The sequence below is a fragment of the Sceloporus occidentalis genome, unplaced genomic scaffold (assembly GCF_023333645.1).
Source record: "Sceloporus occidentalis isolate IW3139 unplaced genomic scaffold, rSceOcc1.0.p SCAF_58, whole genome shotgun sequence".
Lineage (NCBI taxonomy): Eukaryota > Metazoa > Chordata > Lepidosauria > Squamata > Phrynosomatidae > Sceloporus > Sceloporus occidentalis.
In genome coordinates, this window is record NW_028317038.1 from 2,433,553 (window position 1) to 2,458,839 (window position 25,287).

General features: G+C 37.2%; 1 protein-coding gene across 1 annotated transcript in view; it reads right to left on the minus strand.

The window, feature by feature from the left end:
- Positions 1-24,189, minus strand: part of LOC149287623 (tenascin-like) — a 35,310-nt gene extending 11,121 nt beyond the window's left edge. Inside the window, exons 1-12 of the mRNA XM_089492667.1 lie at positions 23,727-24,189; positions 20,672-21,988; positions 19,100-19,363; positions 18,553-18,672; positions 16,731-16,880; positions 15,121-15,384; positions 13,782-13,967; positions 13,575-13,664; positions 12,143-12,406; positions 3,372-3,494; positions 2,826-2,969; positions 1,190-1,309 (exon numbers count right to left, since the gene is read on the minus strand). Of these exons, the coding sequence (XP_089348793.1) occupies positions 1,190-1,309; positions 2,826-2,969; positions 3,372-3,494; positions 12,143-12,406; positions 13,575-13,664; positions 13,782-13,967; positions 15,121-15,384; positions 16,731-16,880; positions 18,553-18,672; positions 19,100-19,363; positions 20,672-21,988; positions 23,727-24,189 (3,505 nt within the window). The remainder of the gene's footprint in view (positions 1-1,189; positions 1,310-2,825; positions 2,970-3,371; positions 3,495-12,142; positions 12,407-13,574; positions 13,665-13,781; positions 13,968-15,120; positions 15,385-16,730; positions 16,881-18,552; positions 18,673-19,099; positions 19,364-20,671; positions 21,989-23,726) is intronic.
- Positions 24,190-25,287: the final 1,098 nt, after the last annotated feature.

The following is a 25,287-nucleotide window of genomic DNA, read 5'->3' on the forward strand; positions in this document are numbered from 1 at the left end:
ACACTTTTTGACGAGTGAAGATCCCTTTGGGGTCTTATCAACTTCAGAATCTCTTTTGTAACCAGGCTGTACCCCTTGTGATGTCATTATAGCATAAGTGGGGTAAATAATTATTTACTTTTAATTGTTATTTTTTTTACTACAAAGTAATAAGCAAGAGAGGATCTATAGTAGAGCCCTGCTCCCGCTGTTTTTAATCCCGCTCCCGCCTGCTCCCGCAATGTGGGTGTTCCGCTCCCGCCACATTTGTGGCCAATCCCGCCTGCTCCCGCCACATTTGTGGCCAATCACGCCCGCCTCCTTACCTGATTTCCCGCGCAGTCCCGCAAGTTGTTCCCTCACAGCGTCTCTTCTCTTGCTCCGCCCAGGAACAAGGCGGAGTCACAGGAAGTGACGTCACATCACGTGACTCCGCCTTGTTCCTGGGCGGAGCAAGATAGGAGACACTGTTATGGAGCAGTGAGAAGACAGCCTTGCGGGACTGCGTAGGATTACCGGGACCCGCAGGTACAGTGCCTGACCGCCCGCTCCCGCCCGCAGCCCCAGCAAGACCGCCCGCAAGTTTTTTGGCGGGTCCCGCGGGACCCACCTCCCAATGCAGTCCTCTAATCTATAGTCCTTGTGATCAGCCTGAGAGGGAGGAGCACCAGAGGCATTCATTGTGACTTAAGTGTAACCGGAGTTACAATGTAATATTGGCTCCTGCTGAGAGGGGAGACTCTAGGCTTGATTTCACTTGTAGTGGCAGGGAAAAGTCCCCACAAAAAAACACAGGATGTGCTTTTACGAGTTTATGGTCATCTAGCGCACAATCCTTAGAACTTAATAGCAAGTCCTAAGGTCTATAACAGGCTAATCCAGGGTACAAGAATAGTTAAATGGCTCAATAATATAGCAGAACAGCAGTAGTTTAGAGAACAAACCTATTTGCAAAATTAAATGTGTCTCAAACACAGTAACTAATGGGAATACATGTAAAGCCCACAAATGAAGCACAGAAATGAACAAGTCATTTTGTAAATTCTGTCTACAATCATTGTTACTCTAGACATCCTGTTGGATACATATATCAAAGCAGTATGGGGAGGAGTTGCCTCCTTTTCCAGCCACTCCATGCAAGGCAGAGTGATTGGAGCAACATCATTCATTCAAACAATGATGTGCCCTGTTCCTATAAAGCAAAACATACCATTCTTTGCAGAGTAGGAAAATACATAATGGTCCACAGATGCCAAAGATGGCTGCCACAATGCAAGGGCTTCAGACTCTGTAATGTTAATGGCTTGTAGACCTGATGGGCTGTCCAGAGCTATAGAATGAAAAGAATATCAATATCAACTTAATTTCAGAATGCTTAACCCCATTTTTTTATAGTATCACCATATGTTTTTTCATTTTTAGTAAACCACTCATATTATATATTGATTAATATTACAGCATATTGATAATATATTTAAAATAAAAATGCAAAGAAATGGAGAAAAAAGATTTTCCTGTGATAATTATCACTGAACTGATGTGAATTATCATCTATCGTTTGTCAGGTATGAGTCTTCCTATCGCAGTACACAAAAACACAAGGGCTACTGGCCATTTAGGTTATCCACTTTAAGACCCATGAGAAATCAATGGGTCCTGGGCTGATGTCCCTTGATCCCTGGCTTAAAATAGACCTGTGTGGGCCCTAAGGAGTCTATTGTGAAGCTATTTACTAGTAAAAGTTTTCTACAGCCAGTTTTACTTTGTGTTAGGGTAACTGTCCTTTTCAGTACAGTGGTTATATCTAACCTGTATTAACATATGGCAAGGGCAGGAAGGGAAAGCAAGTTAAAACGATCGTAATTGAAGGCTTTGGATGTTAAATAGAAAGGTGTTTGAACTTGCTTGGTTCCAAAAGGGTGTACACAACACACCGAAGGAGATAATGTGTATCTTCACCTTGAGGCATAGAAGGTGTTGTCTGTTCTGATTAGGAATTTCACGATGGTGTCTAGTAGCTAATAACAAGGTGTTGTGTGTTCTTGTTTGCATGCTTTAAGTTTTTGAATTAAATTCCTTGGAAGATATGGCTGGATGTATACATATATAGGTTTCAATTTGAGACCATACCATAAAGGTACAGTAGTGAAAAAAATACTATACAAATACAAACATTGTGAAAAAATGGAAATTGCCAGTGTCCAGATACAATAAAAGGTGCTGTGCGGGTCCCCTCTTAAAAGCATGTAAATATCTCCAGCTGTGGAGATCAAAGGTCACCTATTGTTCACTGGGACATCAGGGAGCTTGATCGCCTGAGAGGGTTATCTGCCCCCCCGCCCAGGTTTTGTACCAGGGGGACTGACTCCACCTGGAAATGCTGCCCTAGGCCTAGCCCAGGATACACCATGACCTCTGTAAACATACTGCTTGCCACTCACTAGAGACCCTATATATCACAACACTATAGTCCAAACATCACTATGCATAACCCAGGGTATCTAAATGAAATCCATGTATTCAAAGACACCTGTTAATTCTCGTTCCTGGGCTGCTGTACAAACCGCATTGCCAATCTCTGACTGGCCTGGCACATTAAATTTACCAGGATACATCAAGATACAGTAAAGACATAACTTTGTTAATGCTAATTACCAGCCTAACCTCCCTAGCATGTACCCTGTGCTCTGTATGACTTATAAGTGCATTGAAGCTGATTTAGTAGCCTATTCTCCTGTCCTATAAAAAACCTGAAATTCTCTCTTGTAGAACATAAATACTTAAATTTAAGGGATTAAAAATATATAGTACAGTTTATAAAGTTTGCTTCAACCACAGAACGATACCTGTAGTTAGAGTTCCAGATGCTGGTGCACTTTGTTCATTATCTTTAAATGATACAATGCTCACAACATACTCTACACCTGGGTGAAGGTTACGTAATGTTGTAGACGTTATAGATCCATCAACTTCCACAGAATTGCTGGTACCTGGTTAAACAATGATAAGAATATTTTAAAATTACTCTTTATTACTAATCCCTCATCGTCTTCAACACAATTATTTAAAAATAGTTTATTTTTGAAAAGCAATTTATCATACTTGCAATGATCATTTTATACTATAGCCAGATTTTTTTTTCTATTCTTTTGCTAGCTGTAAATTTAAAGCTCAAAAGTTTTTGTATACTTCCTGTTGTTTTTATCGTTAATATTTTCCTTCCCTGGCTATATATTTTCAAAGCCAAGGACAGAAAAAAAATAAAAGATTAAAACGTAAATCATACATGTTTTTCCCCTTATATCTACCTACGTCTGTTTGTGACCCAACGTCTATAACTGCTATATAACTATATATGTAAATTCCAATTTTATAATGACAAATTACTTTACCTCCATTTATTGGAACATAGGAAATAATGAATTTTTCCACCAGGATACTGGGTGCTATCCAGTTGACTTTAGCTGAAGTCTCAGTAATTTCAGAGAATGTCAAACCTTTAGGAGATCCAATAGCTGCAAAAAAATAAAAATAAAGGAATCATCCTTAGTTTTGATTATTTTTAATAGTTTAATAAATAAGAGCCTTAAGTACTTGGTTTGGTAAAATGTGAACCATTTTGTTCACATTTTAACAAATAATTTCACAAATAATTTCTTCCCATTAACGTAATACATTGTGTTAACCATGAAGTCATATAAGTCCAAAAGCTATTCTTTGCTTAGATTGCTGTACTGAAAGGCAACATTTAGTGAAAGAAAATAAATGTAAACATTTAATACATGTTTAAACTGAATGTATTATAAACAATAATGAAATACAAGCAAAAGCTAATTAAAGATACATATTTTTCTTTTTATAACAACAGAATTTATGTATGACTACATAATTTAAAGCAACGTTTATTAACTATTTAGCTTAGATCTATGACTAGAAAAAAACATGTACCTTATTTTAAGTTGATGAATACAACTTGTACATGCATTTTTCACTACTTAACGATCGCATTCTACTCTGTTTATTAATTTGTATGTAAAATACCCTTAAGGCTTGACAGTTAAACATTTTGTACTTGGATGTATAATATGTTTTTGACAGTTTTCCTTAACTTATCTTTTCGTTATTTTTTTTGTAAAGAAGTCTTTGGATTCCCCCCCCCCTTTTTTAGAATAAATAGCCCACAGTAGAGAAGTCCATTAGTAATGGCTAGGAAACCCAAACAAGCCACATTAAAAGGGTTGATGGAGGACTGCCAGCATTACTGAGAAGCAAGGGTAAAATTGATTTGCAAAGAATAATGCAGGACTAAAGAATATAAAGAAAGGTTTTTGAAGCTTTAAATCCTCACAACAGCTGCCAGAACTACAGGCGAGAGTTGGTTGAGAAGAAGATATTTATTCAGTAAGCTGCTCCAAATAGCAAACCATAAACCATTTGAATTAATTGAGCCAAGTAAGTAATTTCCCCATAGGTAATTTTAATTTGAATAAAATAGAAAAAAAATGTTCATCTACCCTGCCTATACCCTGTAGAGAGCATTTCCCCTAAAATACCACCCTTGCACTGACATTGTATAGTCACATCTCAAAAGTATCCATTATTGTAGCATGGAATGGGTGCCACTGGGATGCTTAATCCAGTTTCAAAGGGTAATGAGTTGAGAGATCAGAAATACATACTCTCCATGCATGTTTAGATACCTGCCACTGCTGCGTGACTTGGGCCTGTCTACAAGTGGCAAGGATGAACTGAGCCTGATCGATTACAAAATACATTTTAGTAATCACTATTAACACTGAGAGGATACACTGCAGTGAGAACACTGGCGACCAAGGTAATAAGGAGGCTGAAAAATAATTATTCAAACTATCCTTTAAGGATATTTTCCTCTTTCTAGGCAATATTAGCATGTTACTATGTTAGTTCTTTTTTTTAAACCTTACTTTGTAAAGTCTTCAGAAAAAAATGTTACGTTAATATTTCAAATGTGAAATGGGCAGACTCATTCTCATCCAGCATAAAAAATGTACGTTTCTCTTGAATTTTCACACAAAATGCCCTTCAACGTGGCATAACATCCACATGGTAACCTATACCAGTACTTGGCCACTTGGGCACCCTGCAGGAGGCTACAGGAAGCATTTCCTGGCTATAAGTGTTGTATGCAGACCCTGATTTGTGAAGTTAGTCTAACAGTGCACAATGGGTTCTAGTTTTTTATCCTTCATATGGCACAGTGGTATTTTTATCCAGCTTTTGGGTTGGGCACATTTTCAATTTTCCTGTTTTGCTTTGTTTTCATAATGTTTCATTGGTTGCTAAGTTTAAAAGGCCCTCAAAATCTTTTAAATCCTCTCAACAAATCACTATACAAACAATTGTATCATTTCAGTTGCACTAATTATACGTGCTAATACTTCTACTCTAAACTATGTTGTCTAGCACAATTCTTTTTCTTCTTTACTGTTAAAGTAGATTTTTTAATCTTTCTTTTATTTTACTTTTAAAACAATGCAGATGTTTATCCTAAGAAACTCAATCAATTTACTTTATGTTGCATCTGAGCCATTTTTCCCATTTATAGAAACAAAATCAAAACGTATCCAGTGTCTGTTGCTTCTCTTGGTTAGACATTTCTTGGCCTTGTTTTACCAATGACATAAACATTAAACATTTGATTATAAAATTCCACGTTCAACACGTTCTTATGTCAAATGACATTCTCACTATTCTTTCTCTGCTTAATGTCACTTCTTGGAATGTCATTTTGTCAAAGTGCAAAAAGACTACCCAATGATCTTCTAAGTTAGATATTTTAAATTGTATTGCGTGCTCTTATTAATGATTAATCATGTGTTTTAGAGACATTTCTGCGTCATGATTCACCACAATACTGAGAATTTAATTTCTTCAAGGTTTAATATGACAGTTTTGTTAACCCATCCGTTGTTAAATATGCTGTTCAGATTACAAAGAATAAAATACCTTTTGTGGACTTGTGAACTGATTAGGTAATGGTATACCGAACAGTGTGGTCACCAAAGGTTCTAGGACATTTAAATTCCATCTTAAGAAAGCTTGTGTGACTTATATGACATCTTGTTCATTGTTGACGCAATAAAATTACAAACTCCAACTAAAGACTCCATCTTTACCTGTACTTATATAGCTATATCAATTTGACTTGTTATCTGTTCTAATTTTTTTGCGTCCACTAAAGAGCACGTAATTTCTGGGTCCATAAATGTAGCTCTGTCCAGAGTCTCTTTAGTCTTGTAAAAAAAGATAACCATGATACCACATGTATTTTAAGGTAAGAACAAAAAACATGGTTGCATGCCAAACATAACAGTAATGTTCTTTTTATAATGTGGTAGGAAAGGTACAAATACATTACACCAAATACTCAGAACTGTTACAAATATGCTATGCATACATACGTTTACAGTCTTTCTAGTTAACAATATGTTTAGTTTGCTGGCTAAGTAGAGAATTTTAAGTACATTAAAAGGAAGCAGTAATGTAATGGAAAAACTGCATCCTGCCAAATACTGAGTTGATCTATTTGGTATACTTATTCATCAGATGTAGAGATAAAAGTTTTAATATTTATGTTTAAAGGCAAACTGCCACATTACAGATTATCTTCAATCCTAATTCTAACACCTATATATAACATATTTTTCTTCTATTAGTAATTTATAATTATGTTATTTTTTGCTGGGCTGTATGCAGACAGGAGCTGTCATCGTTTGGCTAATTCTTATGTTTTAACCATATATACCGTATGTCTTAATATTATTTGTGATGTCTGTGATATCTCTAGAAAAACTACAATCTTTAGTACTAGACGCTAATGCGTTGTCTGTCAAAACATTTAAAAAAAGAATAGAAACATACAATTTGGCACCAGATAAGTCATTCAGTCCTTTTTTTCCCCTGCTTTTAAGAATTAAAACTTAATGAGTGCTTGGTCTCATCTTAGACTTCATGTTTAAATTCACTTACTCTGTTAGCCTCTATTACTTCTGTCAGGAAGCTCTCTGTAAAGTAAAACTTTTTTACATTACATCTAATATAAGAAGCCTCGTACAGTTTCCTCCTTGGGCTGACACCCTATTTTTTTAAGTATTTTCCAATATTTCCCCATTAAGTCAGTAGATAACTTTGTGAGCACTAACTAAGGTATGTTTAGTGTGTGTTGTTCGTGGCAGGTACAAATAGGCTGAGGGTCCACTATGGGAGGCTTGCATAGGGCCCTGTTATCATTACAAACAGTCCTATATTTTTGCCCTGTTAAGTTGTGGATAAAATTTTGGTGACAAAAGATGTAGATAATTCCTTGCTAAATCTAAATACTCCCTGCTTCTTTATCAAGTGCTTTGATATTTAATTTGCATTTGGCATTAAAATGATAGTACAAACACTTATACCATATATGGTTTTAATATGTATTTTAAAATGCATTATGATAACATTGCCTTGTTTAACGTAGATATGTTTCTTGTGTATTATATATCACCATAGTAAGATAAATAATAATTAGCTCTTTTTGAGGGTAACATATGCATAATATAAATAATATAACCATACTAGTTGTTATTTTTCAACACAGCTGTAGTGAAATGAAAAAAAGAAGATGGGGATATACACAGTGTTGAAATATAGGTCTGTGCTTGACATACAAGAAGCTACATAAATGAGTCATGTATCCTAAGCTAAATTACTATTACTGCAGTGGGAAAAATTCTTCCAAAACTAAAAACAAACTTTTGTATCAAGAAAGTTAAAATGGTGGGAGGAGGCTCAATATCTGTGATCTGTGTATTAATAGTGTCTGGTCACATATTATTGACTATGCTGCAAAGGTTTTGTTACTAGTCAGTTTCTAAGGAAATCCCAGCAAGAGGCATTTTATTTAGGTTTGTAAATAGATTTAAACTTGATTTGCTCAAAATAACTTGTTAGATATCAATCACTTCTGCAAGAAATCAGTTTAAAGAATCTTTTGGTGTCTCAGATCAAAGCTCTTTATTTATATGGAGAAAACATCTATGATGTCTATTTCTGGCTTGCTTTCCGGGCAAGAGAAACATTAATTAGTTTCATGGATATCATGTCTTAGAATTACAAATTCACAAGTGACAGGGATATGAAAACAAATGTCTGCTGTAAATTGTAGCAGCCAGAAAGCAGTCATCAAACAAGAGATGCATTTACACACTGGCAATATTTTGCATGCTTCAGTGCTACCAAATTATGCAGATTTAAGCAACTGTGTGACAGAGGCTATTTGTAACTTTTTAGGGAAATGGGGCAAAACATAGCAAAAGTAAACCGAAATATAAATCCTTTTTGCAATAGAAAGACTAACATAGTAAATTACCCATGGCTAACTAAGATGCCCAAATTATGGCTTCCATTGGAAACCTAGACACTACCTATTAAGCCTTAAAGAATCCTTACATATTGTTGTTAGTGGAATAAAACAACGCTGTGAGGATTACTTCCCACTGCATATTTGACCTCTGGTTATTCTTGGTAGTCATGGTTAATGATGCCCTGGTAAAAACAGCTTGAAGTCACATCTGGAAGCTGTTCTGTGTGTGGTCCTATTGGTGAGATTCCAGAGCAATAGGTAGCTGAAGGGCAGTTTCAAGACAATTTCTAGACAAGTCCTTCTCTAAATAATCCTGAACGAAGGACAGCTATCATTGTTGCACATTTTTGGTTTTGTATAGTTTGAATCACCCACCATTTATAGGTGATAAGGTGAAAAACGTGTGAAACAGAATGCATCTTCCATTCCATCCAATAATTTTTTCCCCCACACTAATTCGTGAAAGCAGTAGACACTCTTAGTTTCTATAGCAAGAAGGTCCTTATTATGTACATTTGGATTATTTCAATTAATGAATTAGTAATAACTGTGTCAAAGTAAACTACACTGTGCTATCTAACATTGGAGGCTCATGCTCAGTTTTCCCCAAAATCAACCAATCCTGATGCGAAGCTACCACCCTCTGTGTAAAGTACAAATACAGCATTGTGTGTTTATGTGAAAAACAATACCTCAATCTACCTAGCCTTGTAACTAGAACCTATTATTTAACAAATAACCCCTTCATTATTTACACAGTTGTTTCTGATCTGTGCTGACCTCCCCACTCTTACTAGACTACTCTGAAAAGTGCCCCAGGGCATCACAATGCTCTACATATACAAGAAAATATGAAAGAGTAGAGAAAAAATACTGACGGTACTACCAAATTGTTAAGATCTAGTATACATTAACCTGATCACATATTATAACATTGTGGAAAGCAAATTTATGGTGCATAGTTGGCTATTCATTCTTCAATAAAGCAAAGTTAAGTGATGTTTTCAAGCTACCTTGCCTTGTGAATGTGAAAAAAAGTAAATGAAATGTAACGATATAAGTACTTCAGTTGTAAGGGTGTAATGTCTACATGGATTGTATGTAGCAAATGTAGCAATGCCTGCAAACCTGTTGTAATCAAGTGATGTCATTCTCAGTATTAACTGGCTAGCTGTAACTGCTTCACCAAAGAGTAGCTTAGTTGTAGATGCCTTTGTTACTCCATGAAGTATTATTTGATATTTTGTATCCTGTTTCAATCCCGGAACTTCCAAATAACAAATTTCGTAGTATTATGTTCTACTTAAAATATAATACATTCTTTAACTGGCTGTTAACTTCTATTTCGATGGGCCATGATATTTTTTTCCTCATATCATTGAACAAACCACAGTTTTACATTTGCGTTTTTGTTTCTGGTTACATATTATTTTAATAGTTATATGTTTGTTGTTCATTGTGTATTTAATATGAATGTGTTATTTTGTTTTATGCATCAGATTTGAAGGAATTCTAGAATTCTAGAATTCCTATAGAGTGAAAAAATGTAGACTAAAAAATAATGAAAGAAAGCAATTCAAGGACATATTAGTTGTATCATTCATGTGTTTCCCAAAAACAATTACACTGACTCAGAAATAAAGCAGCATATTTGTGAACACATTCCACAGATTCTGAATGCATTCATTGATCAAAAAACGCTCAGTTGAAATTCCCATGAAAAATGCACATTTTCGTGGTGGCCCCCTTACAAATGCATGGGAGGATTCTGCCGAATCCCTCAAATGCATTTAGACCCCCCCTTCTATTTTCCATGAAGGGGGTTATATTTGGCTGAACAAATAGAAACATACAACTCATCATCTCTGGCCATTTTTTGTGAGGTAATGATTCCGACCTTAATCAGTCATTGACAGCTTTATGGCTTTTCCATACATGTTTAGATTCACTAACTGAATTAGTCTCTACCACTTCTTATGACATTCTGTTCCACTTATCTACCTCCCTCTCATTAAGTAACACATCTTAAACATATATCAAGAGGGAGAGAGTGAACAAGAATGAGTGAGGCAGAGTGTGAGAGAACGTGTGAGGGAGAGTGTGAGAAAATATGAGTGAATGTGAGCCCACAAATTTCAGACGGAAATTCTGAGCTTTTTCCTTCGTTTTAGTCCACCTCATGGGGTGTCTGTCATTGTTTCCGTGGCTTCATACAAACCAAAATTCGGTAACTTTGCAATTCGTACAAAACTGAATGCACAAGTCTATTGTGCTACTATTATTCTATTTTTGATGAATGCTAAAAAGCTGAAGACCATAAAATTAATCTTAAATTCACATGGTTATACACCATACCTGTTCTTCCAACAACTGAGACAGGCTTGCTTTTGTGTCTTCCTTTCTCTGCCACAAGCAAAATACTGTATTCATTGCCAGGTTCAAGCCCAGTCAATATATATGACTTGGCATTTCCAGGGACCTGGATTTCCTTCTCAGCTCCACTGCTGGTTCTATAGGTGAGCAAATAGCGATCAAAATTAGCTACAGGTGTTTTCCATTGCAGATCAAGTGTTGATTCTGTAGCTCTAGTGATTTCCAAATCTTTGGGAGAATCCAAGTCTGAAATAAACAGAGAAATACTTGAATACAGACTTCTCTCTTTTATAACAATACCAACATTAAATGAAGGCTATAGAGTTCCATTACTTTTTAAAGTGGTTGTTTTAATGTAAGAAAAAGGGATAAAGTTTGCAATGCCTTATACAGGTATTGAGTTTAAATTGGTAAAGATGTCTACAAAAATGATCTACCCTCCATACTACCCTGTAGCCGAACCACCACTTAGAGTAAGCAAAGCATTTTTCCCACCACAGCTTCCTCTTCTCCACTCTGCATATTTTCAATAAAATTACTTGCGGCCATCGGTAATGGCCTGACTGAAGCATGCACTTACAACTGTCTAGAATATTGCAACTCTACTACTATCAGTCCTCCCCTCTGGCACTTTTCACCATTCTAAATTATTCTGAATATCTCTGTTAGTCATTTTCTCATGTCATAGTTTTCGTCTGCTGTCCCAATGTTCTACTTTCTCCACTGGTTCCCAATACCCTCCAGAATGAAATAAAAAAACCTAACCCCCACTTACTGAGCCCTTGACAACACTGCAACCCCTGCTTTCATCTCCAAATACTCTGCAAACTGGCTTTTTTCATTCTTCCAAGAGTTGTAGTTCTCTTGTGGTAATCACTTTTTCCCCAGTCACATGCTCAGGATTTTACCCATACTAACCTTAAATGCTCACTAAAGCATCTTATCTATCCTCCTAAATCCCACCACCTGCATTTTGACAATTAAATATTAAATATGTTGTAACAAGAATAATGGCATGTCTGCCTCTGCATCTTTAGTAAAAAAAATAAAAAAATAGGAAAAGCTATGAATTTTCAAAGGTCTGCAGTGTCTCCGTGTATTATATTGTATTTCATTGGTACGTAAGAGTTAAAAATCAGGGAAATAAATCAATGATAAAATATTTATTGTGCTAATATAGGGATACCTTAATTACAGATTTTAAGATTGTTATTTTTAATTACAGCATGGATAAAAGATGTGTTCTGTAGCATTATTGTATAAAATGTATGAAATAAATATTTGTGGCAAAATATAAATCCTGGGAAGGTTTATACTATAGTTAAGACACCAAATGATGTATCAAAACTTTACTTCTGAAGAATGCTGAAATGCTGAAGACCATAAAACTAATTTTGTTATATACCATACCTGTTTTTCCAACAACTGAGACAGGCTTGCTTTTGTGTCTTCCTTTCTCTGCCACAAGGGAAATACTGTATTCATTGCCAGGTTCAAGCCCAGTCAATACATATGACTTGGCATTTCCAGGGACCTGGATTTCCTTCTCAGCTCCACTGCTGGTTTGATAGGTGAGCCAATAGCGATCAAATTTAGCTACAGGTGTTTTCCATTGCAGATCAAGTGTTGTTTCAGTAGCTCTAGTGATCTCCAAATCTTTGGGAGAATCCAAGTCTGAAATAAAAAGAGAAATACTTTAATACATACTTCTCTCTTTTTTCACGAGATCAACATCAAATGAAGGATGTACAGCTTCAGTACATTTTAAAGCTGTTATAATGTAATGAAATTACTCTGCCAAGAAGATAAAGTTTGCAATGTTTATATATGTAATTTATACTTCAAAAGTATAAGCTAACAATGTAATTTAGTGACTGATACACCACTAAAAATAGTAAAACAGATAAAAGGGGGTAAGCATACGTCTATTGGTGGCTAAAAGTTCACATTAATACAAGATATCCAAAATAAAATAGGATCTACCTTACATACTACCCTGAAGCAGAATTACCATTTAATTAGTGGAACATTTGTCTCTCTACAGATTTCTGTATTCCATTCTGCATATTTTCTTAATAAAATTATTTGAAGTCGTTGGGAATGGCCTCACTTACAACTGTCTGGAATATTACAACTCCCCGCTAACTGGCCTGCCTTTACCAGTTTCTTACCACTCCAATCCATTCCGAACACCTCTGTCAGAGCAATTTTCTAGTCCCCCCATTGGCTCCCAATACCCTCCAGAATTAAATATAAACTCCCCACCCTTACTTACTGAGCCCTTAACACTGCACCCCTTAAATATCTCCTCTTAACTCTAAATAAACTGCTAACCAACTTCACTGCTCTCTGCCCAAGACTTGTGGATCTCTTGGGGTTATCACCTTTTCCCACTCACATCTTTAGCATTTACACATACTTCCTTAAAATTCTCTATCCTCCTAATACCCCCAACCTGCTCTGTTTTCCTGCCTTTGAGATCACGCAAATGATTTCTTTACATGACCCTTACTACAATTAAATAAAACCATGCCTAAGCAGCATCTCACCTTCTATCTCATTCCTATTCAACTTCATGTAAGCTAGCAAGAGCAATGCCTTCTTCTTCTTCAACCATAATGCCTTAATATGTGCTTATGTTATTTCTAACTTTGCATATTGCCAGTTTTAATGCTTACTTTAAATGAAATGCTAGGTAAAACATTTGTTCTTTTAGCAGATTATACATTTGGCCAGTTCTACACATTTCTTTTAATCAACAGAAATCTAGTCTTCGAACATAGGACACACTACTATAACATTCCAATTGGAATAAATAATTGTACACATATTTCCCCCATACCAGTTGCAGCATTGATAGTAGATGGAGAACTTTCTCTGTCCTGTTTTACTGCTGTCAATCCTATGCCATATTCTGTTCCCGGTCTCAAACCTAGGTAGAAAAAGTAACAATGCATAAGAACTGTATTCATTTTCTAGGGTACCTATTCCAAATTTGTATGCTACTTAACATACATTTTCCTTTGTTTTAATCACAAGAGTTACTAACCCGTAAGTGTAGCTTTGGTGGTAGCATCTTTGCTTCGAGGAACTGTTATTTCTTCATGATCACCTCCTGAGAGAGGTGCAAATTTAATTCTGTAATAGTCAATATCAGCTTCTGTGTTCTTCCAGTCCAAAGTTATACTAGAGTCCGTCTGTGAAATCTTTTTCAAGTTCTTTGGGGTGTCCAGATCTTAAAAAAAATAAAATTAATTTTATAGCTTTTCCCATTTTCCATTACACCACTTATACTAACCTCTTCTCACACTTAAAATAGTGATCTTCAAAATATAATAATAATAATAATATAAACAAAATGCATTTTCTGCATCAAAACTGTGTATATCTTGGATGCAAACTTTCCTTACCCTTCTTAAAAGCATATTCTCTACAGTAGATCATTTAGCTATATTAACCCTTTATTTGGTATGTTACATACATAAAAAACAGGTCAATCCCATGTAAAACCAATATTGACACCTATGGAGTAGTTCTTAACGTTGGTGCTATGGAATGTTCACAAAATGGTTTCCAAAACTACAGCCCTCAAAACTACTGCGGTAAGACAGAAATCTAGAAAATATGAATTGTGCATTTCAGGTTTTGGGCAAATTAAAAGGACTTTTTTCTTGTTTGCTTTGGTATCAGCTAAATTAAGAATTCATCAACAGCACCAATAGATTTCTCTGCACAGACACAATTCTTTATGTGTAGACATTCTCCCCTAGAGGCAAGGATTTGGACTGAACCCTGTTGTGACCTATCCATCCTACTGACACTTTGAATAATCTAGTGTTTCATATCATGTAAATAAAAAATAAGTATGCAGGGCACAGGGAGAGGTGACTTCAGATTTTTAGGAATGTGAACATTCATGTAAAAAATAAATATTGCATTCCGGGCCACAAGTTTTTCTGTTAAAATAATCCCTTGTGTACAAACCTTTATGCAACATAATAGGTGTAGGTTGTTTAATCAAAAAAGTATTACTTGAAATAAAATTAAAAAATGTCCTAGATACATCCCTAGCTTATTATGATCATTGTTGTTCTAAAAACTCAAAGCTAATTTTCTTTGCTTCCTGCCTTTTGATTTTTTTTAAAGCAAAAGTTGCACCTACATTGTAAAACATATGAAAGTATGACTTTCACATTATATAGTGATTGAAGGGTTTAGCAGTAACAGCTTATTTAAATTGTATCTTTGTTTTTGTAAAATGAAAGTAGATATGATTTATTGTCAATTAAATATTGCAGATGACATACTGTGGTTTTAGCAAAAGACTTTAAAAAATGTATTGTAGAAAGGGGCTAAAATGCATAGGTTTTACATTTTCCCAAACATACCTGTTGTGAAGGTTTCTAGCACAGGATAACTTGTCATTTCTCCACGGCGTGATATGAGAGTGACCTCATATTCTGTGTCTGGTTTCAGATCGTTCATAACATACTGGTTTTCATTTTCAGAGAGTTCAACTGTTATCCTTGGTTCATCCCCTGTTCCATACGATAAGGAGATGCCATCAATTTCTGCCATTGGTTTAACCCAGGTTATTAGGGCAGAGGAGTCAGTAATGTCTTTTACATCAACTTGGCTTGGTGCATCCAGTCCTGAAACAAAGGATACATATTAAATATGTTAGTTTGTGAAAGTAATGCTCACTAAGATATGTATATGTACATTTCTAATATAAAAGTTTATTTTTGTATACCTTTTAATAGATTGCATGAAAGACTAAGGGAGAAGTGGAATGGCTCCATTTAACTAAGACATTTCAATGACTGCACACAAACTCCTTTGCATTGCTTACCGATCCTGACATTTCAACCTACTTGGTCTATCTCAATGTAAAAAAAAATAACGATATTATTAAGCAAGGAAACTTCATGAAAGCTCATATTCCTGACTCTAACCATGTTCATGGCAACTCTGATCATAGTAATATTTATGTGGTCACATACAATTACTCAATAAACAAGACTATTATTAGACCTTTGCACTTTGCATATAATGAATACATTTTTGCTTATAAAGGAACCTAGCTCAAATTTAGTACTCAGTTCTCAATACATATCAACTCTATGTTGAGTCAATTCTATGTTTTTGCTTGGATGCCAAGAAGAAAATGTTGTAGCAATGTTGTAGCAATACATAAAATATATGTACGCACACAAACATATTATGCATATATGCACACATTTTCATCTGTACAACCAATGACTTCATAGGGCCTAATTGTTATTTCAAATATACCGGTAAGACTTTTATAACAAACTCTGTTTTTTGTATATTTATTTATGTTGGCCATAAATATATCTTCAAGGGAGTAATATTTTATGGCATGTATAGGTATTTCCTTCCTTTGCATGACTTGGGAAAGCAAGTTTTTTGGTTTTTTTTATTTTTTTTCTCAGAACCCCCCAAGTCATAAAACATAATGAATTTTCCACACTTATCACTTTATGTGGATTTTCCTTTTCTCTGCTGTCACTAAGATTCCTTGAAGGTTCTTGATTTATGTGATTCATTTTTATTCATAGGTTCCTTTAACTGGGGGGAGCCGACATGCCTGTGTTTAGTCTGCTGAAAAGGAATGTTACTAGAGCCAGTAAAAAGAGGTCATGGCTAATATTTTTACATTGTGTGACAAGGCAGCTGGTTTGACTTAAATAATTCATCACCCTCTTTATTGGAATTCAGAATCATATGTTTTCATTTCCATGCAGACCTAAGTTTTTAACACTGGACTCTTTGTAACACAGATTAGTGGTTGGGCCTCAAGTGGGAAGAATGATTCCTTAGTCAATATTCTATTATTTTTTTCAAGTCCACATTTAAACTACAAAAAGCCACAAGGTAAGATGTGGTCTGATCTATATATCTAGTAACTGTGAGGCACAATCTTCTCTTAGATACACAGAATAGCACTGGTAGTTCTATTTGTCAGCCATCTTACTTGTGGTGGTGACTCTGGTCAAACCTGGTCCTTGTGTATTGTTTTTAATGACATGTATAGATACTTCATAGGTCTCTCCTGGTGCTAGCCCTTGTTGCACATACGTAGTAACAGGTCGTTCCAAGCTGGTGCTTATTGCTCCATTTTTCTCTTTCTAAAATTAAAAGTAACATTTTTCAGCTTTTACATAAAATCATAAAGGTCCATAAAAAGGAAGTACAAAGTTCTTCAAATATACAAATGTGAAATGCATACATGTTTTGATGGTGTGAATATCATCTATTCACTGTCTGTGGGGAGACTGACAAACTAAACGAGCACTTGCATGGACTCTAGTGTCTTTTAAAACATGAAAAATTAGGCTCTTTTTCATCTGAACACTAAGTAAGCACAAGATTTGAGCCATACTACTACTGATCATGGTAGATCATTCACCAGCCTGTGTCACCAACAGGATGCACTGTGGTTGCGGGGAGTGCTTACACCTTCTGGCTCAGTGGCCCCATTGGCTCCTTGCCTTTTGCCCAGCAACCCAAAAACACACTCTTGCATACTTACACATACACAAACACACAAATGCTGTCACAAATGAACACATATACAGTCATGCTAACACACCACCCCTCTAACATACACACACTCATTCTAACACACATATATTCATTCTAACACACTTAATATACACTCCCCAGAGTCTTTGTCGTCTGCCAGTTCCATGTCTTTTCCTAGTTTCTGTGTAATCTACCAATTTGCTAGGCTCCATGTCAACTATCAGTATCTCTGTCTACTGCCATTTGTTAGTTCCCCAGTCTGCTGCAGTTTCCTTGCAGTCTGCCTGTTCCTGGCAGCTATGTGCCTGCAGAAGGCACCTGAGAAGAAGTCTAAGGCTACAGCAAACAGCCATTAGCAACCAGACACTTCTCCCCTACACAGGGTCCTGAGCAAGAACCTGCACATGTGGAAAAACTCTAACATAGCCCAGTAGTGACCGTGTGACAGAATGCTCCATTTAGCATATATATATGGTTGGCTGCTGCTTTCAGGGCCGGCCCTACCATGGAGCAGAGTGGGGCAATGGCCCCAGGCAGCACTTTTGAAGAGGCGGCACTTTGCCGCCTGAGGCGGCGAGTGGTTTTCGCTTACCAAGTTGTCAGTACCCACTTGGCGCCCCTCTCTCTCCTCTGCGAGCCCTCTACCTCGGTCTCGGCTTGTAATGCTGAGCGCCGGAATATGAAGTCATTTCCGGCGTGCAGCAGTAAAGCAGTGGGTACCGTGGCAGAGCAGGGAGACCCGCCGCAGGACTGCTGAAAGGTAAGTGCAAAGGGGGGGGATAGGGTAGATAATAGGGAGGGAGGGAGGGAGGGAGGGAGAGGAAGGATAGATAATGACCCCTGGCATGGGGGGGGCATTTTAAACTTCGCCCCAGGTGGCATTATGTCTTGGGCCAGCCCTGGCTGAAAACTTAAATGAGAGTATGCAATAAGTTTACATACTAATGTTTTCTGCTTTAGGCAGAGTCAACCCGGGTGGGGGTCTCTAACACCTATAAGTTAAGAATTTATGTTCCAATGCAAAATAGACAACAACATGCAATAAAAATACAATTTTGCGGACTATGTGTTTGGCTCTGTGTTCAACACCAACAGGTAGAATTCAACGAGGGCTACAAGTTATATTGCAGCCAAAATGACCATCAGAGGAGGACAGCATTTAAGATGCTATGTACATCTTATAAAACTACCCTGTGAAACACAGGGCATTGTATTGACAATCATCTTGCTTCGTCCATTCTAGAAAAACATGCTGTGACTTTACATTTTACTTACTGCATGTCTGAAGATAAGTTGCCAGGCATCAAAAGAGATATCCAGGGGCTCCCATTCAACCTCAACAAATGTTTCTTTCACAGATTTGAATCTTAAATCATCTGTGGTAGGCAGATCTATAAAAATCATTTTTTTAAATATGTTATTTAATTTGTAGACAATAGTATAGGAAAACATATCAGTTCCTTTAAAACAAAATATATCCTTTACTCTATGACACGGTATTTTGTACCTAACCTTTTTTATAAATAAAGGCCCATGTCCATAGACTATAATTCAAACCAGTAGTATTATTTTCTAACTGCATTCATTAGGGAACACTTACTGCATATAAACGTATTTACCTAGACCACTCAGCAATGCTTTTTGTGATGTAATCCACAATGAGACAGTGCTCCTTGATTTTTTTGTATAAAAAGGATTACAGTGAATGGGATCAAGCATTATAAAAGGCCCTTCTAATCCTACAAATGTGGTTTCTAAGACTTTCAGGTCAATCTACAGCATTGTACAATACTTTGCAATTCATTTAGAATTTCTTACATGTTGACACTCTGGCGCTCACAGGAATGCTCTTCTGGTCTTTCAGGATTGCATACACACGGACAAAATATTCCACTCCAGGTTCAAGTTCATTGATAGTGGCTGTTGTCTGGTTGCCAGGTACTCTAAAGTCAAACTCCAGTCCACCAGAGCTGGTGGGAACGTACGTGATGAGATATTCAGTAACTGTGATTTTGTTGGCCCATTCAAGGTTCATGGTTTGTGTTGTCACATCTGTCACTTTTAAGTCCTTTGGTGGAGATACTGAAAAAAATCATAAAAATATCTACTCTATCCAGTAAAGTCAAAATGTTATCCTACCTATTATTTGTATACAATGTATTTTAATTTAGTTATTTATTTATTGGCTTTAGTAAGGAAATAGTCCTGGTCTTCTAAATCAGTCTTCCATAAAAGTGTACTTTATACACTGGTGATGCATATGGATTATTTAGTTAATAGTGCAGAGGTTTGTTGTTTATTTTACCTATAATAAAATTATATAGATATATAAATAAAGTTTATTCAACTTTACTTTACATAGCTTCACATGGATAATGATCATACAACCCAACTTTAATAGACAACTGGCAAGATCTCATTATGTACAAAGCTGGTCATTTATTATACATGGAAACCTCTTGACTGTAAGCCCTCTACCCTTCTGTACCAATATGTACTAAAGCATATTAATTCTCACTCTTTCCACTGCTAAATAGATTCTACTATTTGTCCTGAGTTTAGAAATACCTATTTTTTTATGTTTTGGGGTGTTTTTTGCAAGTTATTGGGCCATAAGTACAAGTAGCGTTTTGCTTCAAAACCATCTTTTTTTCTAAATCTGGTCATGCTGCCCCATGTGCTATTTTGGGTATCTTTGCAGCCAGCCAATGCAATTTACCCCATCAAACCATTTATTTTTGAAAACTAGACACCTCAAGGTATTTCAAATGCTGGTAGTTTAACCCTTTCTATGCACTAATCCTACTACCACCCTTTGTGGTAGTAATTTATTTTGTGTTTCTTTATAACAAAAATTGCGCTTTAGGTATGGATTTACAGCTCCTGGTATACGTCACTTTCAAACAAGACCCCAATATGTGGTCAGCAATATCTCCCGAGTACAGTGACTGGTAAATCAAAGATAATAATAATATGGCAGTGTTTCTTAATATACAGTAAGAGCATTATTGTAAAAAGAAATTTCTAATGCAGACTATCTGAATCATTATTCAGGCTTTCAAGATTTATGTTGATAAAAGTCAGCTCCGCAGACTAATATTTCCAACTCACAGCTGCAATAAATACATCTATACCGTATATACAAAATAGACCTTGTTGCTGATAGCTTTTTCATTAATGTGTTGATCTTAAACTACATTTATTTACCTTCAGAGCACAAGTCTCCTATGAAGCCTTCATCGCAGATGCATTTTCCATTGACACAAACACCTTGGTTATTGCAGTTGTTGAAGCAGCTTAGCTGGGCACAGTTGTCCCCTATGAATCCGTCGTTGCACACACACAGTCCATTAATGCAGCTTCCTCTGTTGTTACAGTCATCAGGACAACGTAGCTCACTGCAGTCATTACCCATGAATAAATTGTCACACACACATTGTCCGTTGATGCAGAGACCTCTATGGTTACAATCATTAAGGCATCTCAGTTCAGAGCAATCCTCACCCCTAAATTTCTCATCACACACACACTGTCCATTAACACATCGTCCTCTGTTATTACAGTCATTGGGGCACCTTAATTGATTACAATCCAAACCAATGAATCCGTCATCACACACACATTCTCCGTTCACACATTTTCCCCTATTGTTACAGTCATTGGGGCACCTTAGATCACTGCAGTCTAAACCAGTGAATCCTTCATCACACACACATTGTCCATTCACACATTTCCCCCGATTGTTACAGTCATTGGGGCACCTTAGCTCACTGCAGTCCAAACCAGTGAATCCTTCTGCACATATGCATTTACCATTGACACAATGTCCGTTGTTACTGCAGTCATTTGGACATCTCAGATCACCACAGTTAGTCCCTGTGAATTCCTCTTCACAGATACACTCTCCATTTACACAGCGTCCTCTGTTGTTACAGTCTTCTGGACATTTGAGTTGAGCACAGTCCTCTCCTGTGTAACCTTCCTTGCAAATGCAGACTCCATTTACACACCGTCCTTCATTATTGCAATTATTTGGGCAGCTGAGTTCACTGCAGTCATCTCCAGTAAATCCAGAGTCACACACACAAAGTCCATTCACACAACGGCCACGCTCATTACAATTGTTGGGACAAGCAACTTCACCACAATCTTCTCCAGTGAATCCTTCCTCACAGTAGCACACACCATTTATGCAACGGCCGCGGTCAAAGCAGTCATTAGGGCAGATTAGTTCACTGCAGTCATCTCCTGTATAACCCTCATCACAGACACACTCATTATCTACACACCTTCCACGGTTGTTACAATTGTTTGGGCAGAGAGGCTCACTGCAGTCATTCCCAACAAAGTTTTCTTCGCACACACAACGTCCGTTAACACACTTTCCATGCTCACTACAAGGGACTAAGCACACCTCCTCACTGCAGTCTTCCCCACCATAGCCATCAAAGCAAACACAGATTCCATTGACACATTTTCCTTGATCATTGCAATCATCAGGACAGGCTAATTCACTGCAGTCATCTCCAATGAAGCCCTGATCACAAATGCATTTTCCATTCACACAAAGCCCTCTATTGTTGCAGTTTCCCGGGCATTCAGCTTCTGTGCAATTGGGCCCTGTCCATCCAGGCTCGCAAATGCAGCTACAGGTCTCTGTACTGTAATTCCCATGCCCGTTGCAATAGGGTTTTGTGTCCAACACACCTGAAGAAATACCAACAATGCAAAATGCAACATATTAGTTTCTTCCTTTCCTCAGTATTGAATTTAATATGAAATAAAAGAGTCTAAGAGGTAAATTAATAGACTAAGTTGACTACTGAACTGCCTGTGTATGATTTTATAGACTCTTAATTTTGACGCAATATATTTTAAATCCAACAAGAGCTCCAGAAATAATGCACCCACAGTATCTCCAGTGCCTTTTCCTTTTTCCTTTAAATTAAATATAGAGAGTCCTTATCACAACTCTTAAACATGAAACCTTCTCAGCTTTCAATTATAATACCACACATGACATACAGTAAACTTTTCTAAATGTATTTCATACAAGTCCTCACAACTTGTCAAAAGTAACAGGTAAAGATCCACTTTACACACTTCCAGGGGTAGGCTTACATGGGAAGGTAATTCCTCCTAGGGCAGTCAGTGTTCAGGAAGGAAAGCCAGCCCCGGTGAGACCCTTAACAATGTGCTGGCCTGCAGTGGGATGCAGACACTCATTAGGGTAACATGTTGTTATGTGCCCTGCAGTAGAAGCAGTTGCGCCAGTGATGGCGTGAGTAAGTGTGTGAGGTTGTTTTGTTATTGTGGTTTGTGGGAGGTTGGGGAGCAAAATTGGCAGCCTCCACTTGCGCACTTTAAAAGACATTTTGGGAGAACTCAAATAAAATTAAAATGGACGATTGCACTTGGTCCTGTGCATATTATTGTTGATGGGTGAGCAGAGTGCACTGTTAATTTGAATTTAACAAAATACTGTATTGGCTCGAATATAGGCCGCACTTTTTCCCCCCACTTTAAGTCTTTAAAGTGGGGGTGCGGCCTATATTCGGGGTCTAGCGCCCGACGCCCGGGACATGCAGTCCCGGACGCCGGGCAGGGTTAGGATACAGATCCCCCGCAGCGGTGCAGGGGACCTGCATCCTACTCCCCGATACGCTTAGACAGCCTCCCCTGCCAGCACTTTCCACGGGGGGGTGCCGGCACAGGAGGTTGTCTAAGCGCATCGTTCGGATGGTCACCGGCTGCGGAGGTTGTTTACCCGCATCGCCGCAGCCGGTGACCGTCCGCACGATGCGTTTTACCTCTGCCCCCAAGACTTACCAGAGGAGACTCCCGGGTGTCTTGCGGGGCCGGCGGGGGACATCTACGCAATACGCGTATACAACTTCCGGTGCCGGCACACCGGGGGGCAGAGTGGCAGCATATCTCGGGGGGGGGGGGAGGAGGACAGTGGCAGCATATCTCGAGGGGGGAGGAGGACAGTGGCAGCATATCTCGGGGGGGGAGACAGAGTGGCAGCATATCTCGGGGGGGGAGACAGAGTGGCAGCATGTTTTTTTGGTGCTTTTTTAAAGAAAAAAACTTTTTCTTTAAAAAAGCACCAAACTTTTAGGGTGCGGCCTATATACGGGGGCGGCCTATATCCGAGCCAATACGGTACTTAAAAATGTCTTCTGATATATGAAGTTTATAATTTTAAGCTTTTGGAATGTTTATTTGGTGTATCATAAGCACCTCCATAATACAATATATTGAGATGTATGTTTTTGATCAACTGCATGGTGGAAGTAAATTTACTTACAGTACTAGGAAGATAAAAAAGAACTGTCTAGCTGTGACATCATTTAACATCTGTGAAATTACTTTGCGTGCTACCAACAACACTTTGTAATTTTTTTAATATTCTATTTCAATGTTCTAAAGACTTTATACATACCCTCTGCATCTTGTGGACTAGAACAACATCCAGCTCCTGTCATGCATTGTTCTCGGAGAGAGGAAACCAGTCCTTCTAACTCTTCCAAACGGCTCAGAAGATCATTTATATCAGGAGCAGATGCACAACCACATGCTCTTCGTGGTATGTTTATACGATGTGTAAAAACAATCTGGTTTTCACCGTTTAAGGTATGCTCATGGTAATTTTTACCAGGTTCTGTTTGTGGCTTTAGCTGGTTTTCAGAACTACTAGGTGGGTCTAGATCAACAGAGCACAGTGAACCCATTGGAACATTAATATTGTAGACATGGTTAAAGACAACTGGCTGGTCATTTTCCGGCAAGGTTACGTTTAAAGCGTTTTCTCTCTTCTGTCGAATAACTTTCCGTATGAGACCGCAATTAACCTCAGAACTCAGCAGAAAAAATAGACAGGCATAGACCTGTATGGGAAGCCCCATGATTATGTGATTTTTCTGGAATTTATGCACTTTTCTTTTGTAGAGTCCTTAATTCTTAGTACTTTTCCTCTGTCGCCTTACTCTAAAAAGTAAAGATGTTTAAAGGTTAATTTAGGAAAGACTTAACTGGTCAACTAACAATTTTAGTGTAAAAAGGTCAGCATTCCTTGCAAAATTATGTTCAATGAATTGCATTAGTAAATCCTACATAAAAAAGACAAAAAAAACAATTACATAAGAGTAGCTATGTCACATACGGTATTTAATTAAAACAAACTATTTCTGTTAAAGGGTCAGTAAAGGGCTAGTGTTACATATATATATATATATATATATATAAAAATATATAGGTATGTAGGTGTGTTATTATAGAAAGGTGATATAATGAAGTTCTGAAAGATGAAAAAGCATGAAAGAGTAGTAATGGAACTGTTGTACGTATTACTGCTGTAAGAATTCACATATTTTAGGGAAGGTGGATGGCTAGTTTATTGTTAACTATGTAAGCGAAGAACAAAAACAAACACATGAAATCACCATTGAATTTGTTTTGGTATCAATGCAATTAGCTAATCACAAAAAAACAACAATTCAAACCATGTTTATTTGCCTGAAAATACAGAGACAGAACGAAAGGATGATTACAGCAATGTAACTTACGGTAGGTCCTATAGCATATGCATTTATGTGTTTACTTCTCTCATTGATGCACCACTGATTCTTTAATATTATTTGGTTGGTTAATTAGGCTAGTTACATCCCTTGCGTTATTGGTTTTATGTCACTTGACATAATGTTTACAGCACAATACAGACAAGTTATCTCTTGTGTGTTATGATACCTTCAAGAGGATATTAAAAGTTTCTGCCCTACTACTACAGGCATTAGTAATCCCTCAGGAGGTTTGGCAAAAAGGAGAAATGTCATGAAGTTCAAGTTTGTGAATACTCCTGTGGGAATAACAGACATGGCAATGCAATATTCTTATTCAAGATTTTTAGTCTATTAAGCTTTTACTGCCCTTCCTTATGAATGTTAGATTCTAACACACCAAGTGAAGTTACACTCCTGTACAAGACTGTAGTTTTAAAGGTTTGT